Source organism: Schistocerca piceifrons, chromosome X (genome assembly GCF_021461385.2).
Source record: "Schistocerca piceifrons isolate TAMUIC-IGC-003096 chromosome X, iqSchPice1.1, whole genome shotgun sequence".
Classification (NCBI taxonomy): Eukaryota; Metazoa; Arthropoda; class Insecta; order Orthoptera; family Acrididae; genus Schistocerca; species Schistocerca piceifrons.
This window is the reverse complement of record NC_060149.1, coordinates 782,224,489-782,237,740: the sequence shown is the minus strand read 5'-3', so window position 1 is coordinate 782,237,740 and position 13,252 is coordinate 782,224,489. Positions and strand designations below refer to the sequence as shown.

The window sequence follows — 13,252 nt, the reverse complement described above, 5'->3', positions numbered from 1 at the left end:
AAGAATCCAGATGGCATGTGTGGTGAAACAGGCACCAAGATCACAACTGTCAGGTTGTTGTGCATGCTCTGCAACAAGATATTGTGTGTTGGTAGTATACACACTCTGCCTGTGCCCACTCATCTTAACTGATAACTTGGTCGTAGTCATGCTGATGTAAAAGACCGAACAGTGTTTTCCGTAACAACTGGTATACGATGTGTCGTTTCAAAGATTGTTATCCCTTTGATAATATATATTTTGCCAGTTATAGGGCTGGTGTAGGTGGTGGTAGGAGGGTGCATAGGGCAAGTCTTGCTGTGGGGATGGCAACAAGAGCAGGAGCCATAGGGTAGGGAGATGTATTCAGAAGGAGCATAAGTTCAGATAAAGATATTGCAAAGATTGGGACGTTGATGAAGAGCTATTACAGGAATGGTGGGCAAAATCTCAGACAGAATGGACCTCATTTCATGGCATGATTTTAGGAAGTCATGGCCTTGCTGAAGTAGCAGATTAATAAATTCAAGTGACAAGTGGTGTACTCTTAAGCTGTTTTTTTGGAGGGATCAGCAGTACTCATAGTGAGGCTGACCTGTTAAAAATCCTGGAATCTCTAAATATATTCTCCCAATTAAATTTCACATGTTCCTATTCTGAATCCCATGCTGCTTTCCTTGATGTTTATCTCATTCTCACCCAAGGCCAGCTACACACTTCTGCCCAAAATAAACCAACTAACAAACAGCAACAATTATATTTTGTCAGCTGCCATCCTTTCCGTATCAAACATTCCCTGCCATATGGCCTTGGCATTCAAGGCAAATGCATTTATTCAGATGCAGACTCTTTGCAGCAGTACACCACCATCCTCACCTCAGTCTTCGCTGGCTGTAATGATCCCACCAGCCTAGTTCAAAAGCAGATTTCCTGGGCCCCCACATCCAATCCTACTACTGCTGATCCCTCAAAAAAAAAAAAAAAAAAAAAAAAGCTTATGAGTACACCACTTGTCACTTGAATGTATTAATCAGCTACTTTGACAAGGCCATGACTTCCTAAAATCACGCCCTGAAATGAGGTCTATTACATCCGAGATTTTGCCAACCACACGTAGAATAGCTTTTCGCAACATCCCAATCTCTGCAATATCCTTACCAGACCTTATGCCCCTTCTGCACCCATCTCCCCACCCTATGGCTCCTACTCCTGCAACCATCCCCACTGCAAGACTTGCCCCATGCACCCTCCTACCACCACCTATACCAGCTGTGTAACTGGCAAAGTATATACTATCAAAGGGGAGCAACCCGTGAAACGACACATCATCTACAATCTTTTACGTAAACACTGTTTTGCCTTTTACATCAGCATGACTACCACTAAGCTACAGTTAAGATGAATGGGCATAGGCAGACGGTATGTACTAGCAACACACAATATCCTATTACAGAGCATGCATGCATTACAACCTGACAGTAATGACTTCAGTGCCTGTTTCACCATGCGTGCCATCTGTGTTCTTCCCCCAGATACCAGTTTCTCACAACCGTGCTTGTGGGAACTGGTGCTACAACATGGTCTTGGTTCTCACCACCCATCTGGCCTTAATTTATGTTGTTTTCTCCTGTCTCAGCATTTCTTCACAGAGATTATTGCTTTCTTCACTCTGTTAGTTTTCTACATCTTTCATTTTCTCACCAGTGTATACCTATGATCGGGAATTACATACCAGATTACTATGTAGAATGAATGGAAATTACGAATTTTCACTATTATTTAAATGGCAGTTGGACTACATCATTGTTTCCATGCCCAACAAAAGTGTTGCAATAAAATACATGTTCAGCCTTATGCTGTCTGCTGGCAAGTAGCTGGTTGTATAGTTCGGAGAATGGTAGCTGCACTTGCAAAAACCTGCATGCAGACATGCTGAGTTTATTACACCAAGGAATCAGCTGTGAGCGAATTGGGTCACTATATTGGAGCATACATTGTCACAATTAGTTTTTAGATATGAACTGAAACTACTCAACATATTCTAATGCACTCCTTACATAAATACCACCCAGAACTGACTACAACTTTTCAATGTGATGAAATGCAAATACATATCAAATTTCATTGCAGTTGAGATTAAAGTCAGTATTATTAGGGTGGTAACACTTGTTGAAGACAGTGCAATTCCTTGATTTCCAAGTTATGGCTTGGCATGTTATTGTGGATAGATATTACTTTTCATTTTGTTTGTTGCTGCTGTTGAGTGAGTTTCATTTTGTGGTTCTTTTTCCACAGATGTGCCCAAAGAGCCATCCCTTGTCCTAATTCTAAAATGGGGTGGTGAATTGACACCGGCTGGTAGAATACAAGCCGAAGAGCTGGGAAGGATCTTCCGCTGCATGTATCCAGGAGGACAAGGTAGACATCTGAGTGGTTCGTATCTCCAGATACCCTCATGAATGGTAGCAGTTGCTATTAACTACAAAGTCTAACCATGGAGGGTGGTGTATGATTAGGCGCTTTATTTTTACTGTTGTTAGATAGTAATTTTCTTTCAGTTTATGTTCATAACCATATTTTTCATTTTCTTTATTTTGAATATTTTCTAAATTACTAATCATTTGTTGTAATGAAATTTTATTAAAAAATAGCTTTATGCTATAGATAGTGAGAACTATTCTGACATGTTTGGTGCTACTAAAATATGTTTAATCTGGCCACAAAAGTGAACTATTCAAGCTGGCTGTTATTGCCACTTGATTTTGACTAAAGCTATTGTGATAGTAAGAACACAAACTGTGATCACAAGTATTCACAAAACATCACTTCAGTGTTCTTAATTGCCGGCCGGAGTGGCCGTGCGGTTCTAGGCGCTGCAGTCTGGAGCCGAGCGACTGCTAAGGTTGCAGGTTCGAATCCTGCCTTGGGCATGGATGTGTGTGATGTCCTTAGGTTACCGTATTTACTCGAATCTAAGCCACACTCGAATCTAAGCCGCACCTGAAAAATGAGACTCGAAATAAAGGGAAAAAAAAAATTCCCAAATTTAAGCCGCACCTGAAATTTGAGACTCGAAATTCAAGAGGAGAGAAAAGTTTTAGGCCGCACCTCCAAATCGAAACAAAATTGGTCCATTGTAATATGAGACACAATTTAGGTCAAATGAATGACGATACAGCTACAGTAGTTTGGTTCGAGCCGTAAGCTTAGCAGCTAAGCTTTACCAGGTAGCCATTGCTATGCGTCAGGTGCTCCGTCCATATTTATACAGGTACCCTTTGTTTTTCACGTGCTTCGTCTGGTTTGAATTGATTGCTTATTTTTCTTTGATGTGATAAGTGCCGTTCTTTTTGTTATAGGTGTTTAAGTCACTCTATCTGAAAATGCATTACTGTACTGTGTCATGCATTGTTTATCGCATTCTGATGATGAGTGTTTACAACCTGTCGCCGCTCGCCGCATGGCTTGCTTTTGTGCACGCTACTTCCGCTTACAATAAAAAAAAAAGGGAGGAATTGTCTCAGGTGCGAAACAATGGCAAGAGACTGCTATTTGTTGTTATTTACACTGCTGCTTTCTTTGATAATGATCAACAAGAACCAAATAATAAACTGCGTATGATAGAAGATGTTCTGAATGAGAGTTCAGCGAAAATTTTTCTCCGTTTGAAAATCTTTGCAGACGCCTCTTTAGTACATTACTTTCTGCACAGAAATTAGTCATCTTAGATGTAAAAATCTAGTCAATTGCTGTGCTTAATTTCTGACTGTATCACTATTAGGCATAAGAATTAATACGAATATAAACATGACATGATATGTGTATACTCCCGCGTTTGCTGGTGTCACACTCTAGTTTCGTAGTTTATTAGGCAGACAGGATTTAAATGAGATAGCAGCAAACACGAAAGAATACATGGCAAAATGTTTATATTCGTATTATTCTTATGCTGAAGAGAATACTGCATGTGAGTCACAATTCATAAAAGTTCCCATTAGCAACCATCTCTTCTTACAGGTAGGAAAAAATTCACAACGTAGAATTGGCCATATTGACAAACATCGCAAACAGTCCTGCCAGTCGGATTTTCGTAGTACATTGAATAGCTGCTACATTCGAAGATGAACAATACGGAATTTGTATTTACTTCATTGGATAATGTATGAAAATGCAGTGGTCGAAGTTCGGGGCGGAGAAAAAAAGCTCGTCTTCCACCTTTTTTTTAAATTTATTTACTGACGCAGAGGTTTTGGCGCCAGTATTTATCTTTGTGCCTGCATAGCATGCCTATGTAGCGTTACATATATTCGACGGCAGAAGTTAGTTGTGGCGGCACCTACCAACATATTTCAGAACTTCCGCTTACTTCGCACTCGATTCTAAGCCGCAGGCAGTTTTTTGGATTGCAAAAACCGGAAACAAGTTCGGCTTAGATTCGAGTAAATACGGTAGTTAGGTTTAATTAGTTCTAAGCTCTAGGCGCGACTGATGCCCTCAGAAGTTAAGGCGCGTAGTGCTCAGAGCTATTTTTTGTTCTTAATTTCTCAAGTTGCTTTATATTTTTTGGTGGGATTCTGTATTTTTTGTTAGAATTTTGCTTTGAGCTGATTGATTAGATTTGATTTGGATGTGTGGAGCATTGAAAGATAGAACTCTAGCAGATATCACTAAAGCTATGCATGTCCTATGTTTGGCATATAATAAGGCTGGAGAATATAGTTATTTTAACAGTGTCTGCAAGACATGAATGTTGACTCATTTTACTGATATTCAGAAGTTATACCCATGAAGAATTGTTACTAAATCATGACAGCTAGATCAATAATTCAAGTTACTGTTGTGCCGCCCATATCAGGAAGACATTTGGTGCTCCAGTTGAAATTCATTTGATACTTAAATAGAAATTTACCACATCATTTCTTTTTTATGACTATTGAAGTGGTCTCAAAATCATGTCTTCTGTTGTCGTGGACCTGAAAACTACACTGCAACAAAATTTTCTTCTCTTACTTACAAAGTGTGCACACTTTGTTCTTATTCTGTGTGACTGTAAATTAGGGTATTTTGTTTTTAGCTTGTTTGCCTTTAGAAACACTAATATCTATAGTATGATGATATTAAGGGGGGAAAAAGGTTGCATGTACGGTATTTATCCAAGCATAAAACAGACCTGAAGTTAAGATGACCCACCCAATTTTTTAGAGGCTCTGTGAGAAAAAATACTTATTTTTTAGTGTATGCTGACTAATCAAAATTATAAACTTTCATGCATGTATGATATCTGCCTGAAAAGTTAACAATACATCTGTTCTAGACTTACACCATTTATTCACTGTCAACATTTTGATAATACAAGGAGAAATAAATTAAACAAAAATAAATCATTTACATTAATTTTTGTCGTCACTGTCTTTTTGTTTACTGTCATCTGTGGTGTCACTATTTTTGGTCATCATCATCTTAATAGGACAGTTGTGAAACTAATATCTTCGTTGTCACAAATATTTGGCTACTTTCTCAGAATATGTTGTGATTTCTGAGGTTGTGGTTATAGTGGGACCTGAGAACAAAGACATGTTTAAATACATAGGAGATGTCTCATCTATACTGATGTGAGAATGTTACAATTTCTCTTGCTTCCAAACAAATTGTCTGCCCACTTCTCCCTCTTTGATTGTGCAGAACCAGCAGCTGACACACCCCCTATCATTCCCTTCGTACCTCACGGTGAGCATCGAAAACATTTCTAAACAAAATTCATAAGTACGCCACTTGCCCCAGTCTAGAATATTGTTGCCTGCTTGCCACTGACCTCCCCACACTCATTATAGTTCTCAGCCAAGACAGTGTCATTACTCGCCCTCCAACCCTTCTGTGCTGCTGTGCTTGAGCAATAGTGAAACACGGATGGCAATATCTTCTAGTATGCATGTCATATGCAACAACAGCAACTAAAACATAAGTAAAAGATTGCAATCATGATTCAGTCCATTTCTCGCACTTTTGGTCATCCTGCGATCTAGGGACATCTGTTGGTACCATTTTCACAACAATCGTGCCACTGTAATTTATTCTTATGATAGTCAGTTTACTGTGATTTATTTAGTTTTTTAGACATTTAATTACAGATAATTTTCTTTCTTGTTTCTTCTGAATTTCACCAGCTTGTTCTAAAGCCGGGTAACAAGCTGGTGATGTTTTTCCTCCGGTATTCTAATATGTCAACAGCAACCTAATTTCTCATTTGCAACTCACTTGGGAAATCATTAAATGTCTCATAACCAAATGAAATATTGAGTTGGGTTCAGAATCAAATATTGATTTTTGAAGGAAAATATTTTCGCCTTTGAATGTTACCTTTACTTAAAAAGCGGCATACGTGTATGTATATAGTATCCATACATTTATAGGAACTTTTATTGCAAACCTGTTCAAATACAACAATTTTTTTTAAGTTTATAGAATTTAATCCTATTTCCTCCTGTGTTCCACAAAACTGTCAATTTTTAAACAGAACATTAGATAATTGTAGCAGCTAGTTCATAGTTTCTCGCTTATCACTTGCACTAAAGCCATGAGCCAATTGTCACACGACTGGTTGAGTGAGGTCGATACCACATCGAGTGCTTCAGCATCTCGGGAAATCTTGAGCTATTCGAACGAATTCACTACTATGCCGTACTCTTTGTTTGGAGTTCTTCAAAATAAATTTGTGTGAAACCTTAGTAGCCAAAGCATCATTTGTAAATGTAAGATGACATCTATATTAATCTGTTAGCAATGTAAGAACATTGACCTCAGCAGCAATAGTTTAATCTGTGAATGTAAGATGACCCCAAGTATTTGAATGACAAATTTGGGAAAGAAAACGTCGTCTTATAATTTGGTAAATATGGTATATAGCAAACTCAAAAAAATTACATTTTCAGAAATTCATGCAAATGAAATGGTTCAGCTTATTCACTTTAAACCTTATCCTGTTAAGAGATTATTTTTGCAGATCACAGGAGCTCGATATCTGCTCCTCGAATCATACGACGAACATCAAGAAGGTATACAGACTCTTCCAAAAACTTGTACAATATGTTGATGGTGACAGACTCTAGTGCAGCAGCAATTCACATGTTTAACTGTGGCAGGTATAGTGAGGGATGGGACAAATACTTCGTCTTTCACATAACCCCAGAAAAAAGTCACAAGAGGTTACATCTTGTGATCATGGTAGGCATCTACACCATACATCGTCATCAGTATCTGCACAGCCAAGCCATCATCCACAGCTGAGTGAAAGAGTGAAGGGGGCGCCATCTTGTTGCAAGATGGAGTTGTGGAAGTCTTCTTGCAATTTAGGCAGAAGCTGCAAAAAAAAAAAAAAAAAAAAGCATATCAAAGTAGCAATTGTCTGTGACAGTTCTCTCCTTAAAAAAGGAGGGGTTGTAAATCTTATCCACTGACATTGCACAGAATATTTTGACCTCTTTCATTTTCAGTGGAGAAACGGGGGTCTTGTGTTCCCAAAAAATGAACATTTCACCAGTTAACTTTACCATCAGTGTGAGATGTTGCTTTTTCACTGAAAATAAACCTTTTTTAGTTATTGTTGCCATTGTCCATCCTTGCCAACATCTTGGTTCAGAAGTCAGATCATCCAGGATAATCTATTGGAATGAGTGCATAGACTATCTGCAAACTGTACAGTTTTAAGCCCAGACATTCATGCAGAATTTTGGAAGAGGTTGCTTGCACGATCTGAACCACGTGACTTGCTTCACATTTTCATTTGTGTGGCCTTTGCAGGAATGCTGGTCAGATGCGATAAACATTTTTCTCTCACGCAGAAGGTGAAATGTGACTTTAGCCGTCACAAATGCAACCTTTTCCTGCAAACAGTTTGTACCACATATAATTGGAGATCTGGGCGATTCCTGATGAAAGTGTGTGCAAAATGCTCGTTAAATAGCAGTTACAGACTACCTTTTTGTTAAATGAATAGCACACTAGCTCTTCTGTTGTCATGTAGTTGAAATTTTCTACACTAGCACTGCCTGATGGGTGCAGCCTGCAACAAAAGAATTGTGCCTATATGTAGGGGAAAAAACACAAGTAATAAAAAGTAAAATATTCCAGAGAGACTATATTAAAATGTTAATGCTTGAAGTGAATAAGTTGTGCTGTTCAATTTGTATGAATTTCTGAAAATGTAAAGTTCTTTTCTGCTCATCCTGTATATGTATATTTTCTTAGCAGGCCACATTCAAGATTACAATTGTTTGTAGCTGATGATATACCTTTATTATCACATGGTTTTATTTGATGATATACCTGTATTATTGCATAGACGGGTGGCAAGATGAATAGTTAGGTGACTTGATTAGTTCTGTATATGGTTTGACAACTAAAATCCATTTTCCATCTAGCCAGTTATGTGCGACGTTAAATTTTCCTTCTGCCAGTTAAACTCAAACAATGATTGTTAGCTTCTAACAATAAAATCAATAATTTATGTTATTGTTGAGAGTTGCTGTAGTATTATTCATTTTTTTCTTCTTTTTAAACATGTATGAGAGCTTGGTGCTTTTCATTTCTTGTCATTAAAAACTAGTTCAAAATAATTACATTAAGCAACATGTAATAAAGATAAAGGCTTATGTTTCAGGAAGACTCATCTTATAAAATATTGTTACAGATTTGTGTAATTGATATTTTAAGAGCACTAAAATGGTGATTACAAAGTCTTTGACATAGAGCATGTAAAGTTGTTTCATTCAGATTGTAGTGGCTTGACAGTTACCATTTGAGTCGAGATGCAAGGTTCGGCCTCTTAATAAAACCTCATCCTAATCACATATCTGTCTGGTTATACATAAAAAAGAAACATATCTATTGAAATGTTGTACTGCAAACTGCTTGTTCAAATCATTTGACATTTGATGTTAAAGCAGCGCCAAGTATGCCTATCAGAAGTACTAGAAGGGACACAATGATGTTGAAACACACTAACAAATTTTGTTGCATTCACTGCTTCATGGAAGGGCAGTCAGAGTAACAATAGTACCAGCTGTAGTTGTTGTAATACTAATTGCAGATGTGCTTCAGTAACACAGGCATAAAATGAGGGGGGGGGGGGGGGGTTTATGCCTTGAAGCTGAACATTTTGAATCTAATCTCGATGTAGAGATGAAATGCTTGATTATGCAATCATTGTAAAGGAATCAGTTGCAAAGAACTAAGTAGATTTGTCGCACCAGGCTACCGGTTAGTACTACAAACATGGGTTAAGCATTATGCCTTAATTAACGGAAAGAAAAATCAGTCATGTGTCCATGTGATTGATGAAGTCTTAAATATGGTTAGATGTAATATAGAAGTATGTGACATACACTTTCGAGTGCATTTATGTGAGAGTCAGTAAGGAATGAATGTAGGTTTATTAGGGTTTAATGTTCCATTGAGGATGAGGTCACTAAACACAGAGTGCATTCTTAGATCAGGTTAGGCCCTGGGAAGAAAATTGGCAACATCCTTTTCAAAGGAACTGTCCTACCAATTGCCTTAATCAGGAAAACACAGAAAACCTAAATGTTAAATGTGAGTGGCCAGATGTAACTTCAGCGTCCATTCTTCCTCAATATCCAGTAGCACTGCGAGTCAGTATGGGTCATAAAACGCAGTCTCATTTCATTAGTGTCAATTTTAGGTTAATTTTTGGACATATTAACATGATTTAATGTGCAATTCACTATTTTAGACTTTTATTGACACTGATTCATTGGCTGAAATAGAAAGCTCTGCAGTTCGATTCATTTCTCTCTCATTTATCAGATACTGACAGTGTTTGTTACTGTGAAAAATTCTGAGTTGCTCCGTGGATTGGAGTCTGTGTTAAACTGTAGATGCCCCTATAATTAGCTGGGTAACTCTGTTGAAAGGTTGGAGGAACGTTAAGGGTGCACCATCTCGGATAGGGCAGTGCCTAGTAAAGCACTGTGGTATGCAAAACAACCTTCAGGTTTATAACAACAAAACCGTAGTTTATTACTAAAATTTAAATTAAATTACTGAAAAAGTGATTGATGTATGTTAGTAGTATGTGAACTTATATTATAGCACGAAGTTTAGTACACTAACAGTAGATTTCTATCAAAAGAAAAAAAAAAAAAAAAAAACTGAGTAGTCAGGGTAATTAAATTCGTAACAGTTAAATTGTAGCAAAATTTCTTCTTTTGTAACACAAATGAAGTTTCATACCAGAGATTGTTGAGAAAAAATTAGCACATGATTAAGGTGCCTCCATTTGTATTTGTATAGTATTATGTGTAGATTTAATTCTGCTTGTTTCTATTGTTGCCAAGAACAAAAGATAGAACTGTAAATAGGGAAAAGTGTCACTTCAATAATCCTGTGGTATGAGTAAGCTTTGTTCTGCATGTAGGAGTAAAATAATAACATTCTAGACCAGTATAAAGTGTCTCCTCATTTGAAGCAGAGCAAATAATTTTATAGCAAAAAATTATCTGGAATGTAGCAACCAATCACAGAAATATAATTTATTTATCTTGTTGCAAATTGATTTCGACTGATATGTCATCATTGGTGCATTTTTCTAACCGATACATGCCATAAGTAGAAGTACTGTCCTTGGCAGATTTTTATGTGCCGGTGCCAGCACATAGCATACCCCTCGGAGAAGGTGAATAGAACCAGCTTAACATCCCCATCCGACTGACGGATCACTATCAAAAGTGTCACATGCCCTCACTTCATCAGACACTGTGGAGAGGTTTGGTATTTTAACCACGGCATTGGCGAAAAGTCTGGTGATGAGGAATATTACCCCACCACCTCTCCTCTGTTTGCCGACCAAATACTGGCAGTGAAAATTTTCTCCGCTACCAGCTTACCCCCAGGTCAAGCACCACCGTACAAGCATGCATTAGCAAACTCAGCCATTGAAGTGGGTTCAAGAATGTGGTTATGTTTACATTTTAACTTTTTTTTACCAAGAACTGGTACCTCATTGCTTTTTGTGCCCCAAGGTAAGTCATGTATTTGTAAAAAGTTTTGCCCAAACATTTTGCAAGTAGTGATATGCATGAGAATTAGGGGTAGCATAATAAATTATTGTTATTTAGAAAGCCCAACAAAGAGTAGTAGATGGCAGCAGAAGACTGAATGTTTTCTACAGTTTCATTGATCTGTCAAACGCTGATTAAACAAATTGCATGAACTCCCAGTATAGAACTCTGAAACAGAGACAATGAGAAACAGAAAAATAGCACCTACATATCAGCAACATCAGTGTGACTTAATTGGAGCACCTAAGTACTATTTGTAAATTAGTTATTTTCTTCCTCACTATTTCATATTTATGGATATTAGAACCAAATGGAGTAATATATTTTGCAATTTTTGGGCTAAAAATACAATATGACGCACTTTGATTTTAATATCAGCTGTATTTGGGGAGAAAACTGGAACTAAGATCAATATTGAAAGAAAAAGGTGTATTATTTTAAAGTCAATGAAAACCCTTTTAACCCTCAATCAGGCGCACCTTTGTATAAAGTGTGCCAACCACAAATAGTGCTGTCTTGTACCATTCCACTGCTGTTTTAAAATTGTGTGCCAGTACCTATTCCTTCATTATTGCTTCAGCTAACACAGTGATAAGTTGTGTTGTCAAATGACCAACTGAGCAGCACTAATATAAAATAAACAGTGAGTTAGGTGAGAAAAAATTTATGATCCGTGCAAGGAAATGCCCCAGATTCCTAGCTATCGGCACAGTGCCACAGTTACCTATGAGATAATTAACATGCAAAGATCAGCACATTCCTCAAACTGGGGAACTATCAAGAATGGGGTTCCACAAGGGTCAGTCTTGGGTCCTTTGTTGTTCTTATAATATATTAATGACTTGCCATTCTGTATTCATGAAGAGGCAAAGTTAGTTCTCTTCGCGGATGATACAAGTATAGTAATCACACCTGAGAAACAAGAATTAACTGATGAAATTGTCAATACTGTCTTTCAGAAAATTACTAAGTGGTTCCTTGTAAACGGACTCTCACTGAATTTTGATAAGACACAGTACATACAGTTCCGTACAGTGAATGAATGGTATGACGCCATTAATAAATATAGACCTTAATCAGAAGCATATAGCTAAGGTAGAATATTCCAAATTTTTAGGTATGTCCATTGATGAGAGATTAAATTGGAAGAAACACATTGATGATATGCTGAAACGTTTGAGTTCAGCTACTTATGCAATAAGGGTCATTGCAAATTTTTGTGATAAACATCTTAGTAAATTAGCTTACTACGCCTATTTTCACTCATTGCTTTCATATGGCATCATATTTTGGGGTAATTCATCACTGAGGAATAAAGTATTTATTGCACAAAAGCGTGTAATCAGAATAATAGCTGGAGTCCACCCAAGATCATCCTGCAGACATTTATTTAAGGATCTAGGGATATTCACAGTAGCTTCTCAGTATATATACTCTCTTATGAAATTTGTTATTAACAACCAAACCCAATTCAAAAGTAATAGCAGTGTGCATAACTACAATACTAGGAGAAAGGACGATCTTCACTATTCAAGATTAAATCTAACTTTGGCACAGAAAGGGGTGAATTATACTGGCACTAAAGTCTTTGGTCACTTACCAAATAGTATCAAAAGTCTGACAGATAACCAACAAGTATTTAAGAAGAAATTAAAATGACAACTCCTTCTACTCCATAGAGGAATTTTTAGATATAAATTAAGGAAAAAAACCAAAAATATTTAAAAAAATAAAAAAATAAAATAAAAAATAAATAAAAAATAAAGAAAACAAAAAAAACACAAAAAAAATAAAGTTGTTATATTAACTTAAGTATGTTGTTAAATTAACCTAATTATGTCATGTATTGGAAAATTCGACTCGTTCCACATCATTACGAAATATCGTATTCATGATCCATGGAACTAGTATTAATCTAATCTAATCTAATCTAATCTAATCAAATAAGTGTTTGGCTGGAATCTAATGTAACTACACTGTTTAATACTTCAGGTGGGTCATTACTGTGAGGTAATATTTGTGTGCAGCAACAGAGTGATATACTGAAAGTTTATTTTATTATTATTTAAATAAACAGTGATTTAGCTCAATATATTATCAGTTTATTTTATCTTTGTATGTTTAAACTAACATTAAACTTTGATTTTGCTTGGACATCTTTACCTTGGTAACATACAGATAGCTAGTCTTCACATGTG

The 13,252-nt window shown here is 36.8% G+C and overlaps 1 protein-coding gene across 5 annotated transcripts in view; it reads left to right on the top strand.

Moving 5' to 3' along the window:
- LOC124722134 (inositol hexakisphosphate and diphosphoinositol-pentakisphosphate kinase) overlaps positions 1–13,252 on the top strand; it is a 577,166-nt gene that overhangs the window by 319,113 nt on the left and 244,801 nt on the right. For 4 of the 5 annotated variants that reach the window (XM_047247338.1, XM_047247341.1, XM_047247340.1 and 1 more), the window contains exon 13: positions 2,275–2,412. In XM_047247338.1, coding sequence (XP_047103294.1) covers positions 2,275–2,412 — 138 coding nt within the window. The remainder of the gene's footprint in view (positions 1–2,274; positions 2,413–13,252) is intronic. The other variant, XM_047247339.1, reaches the window with a different exon arrangement.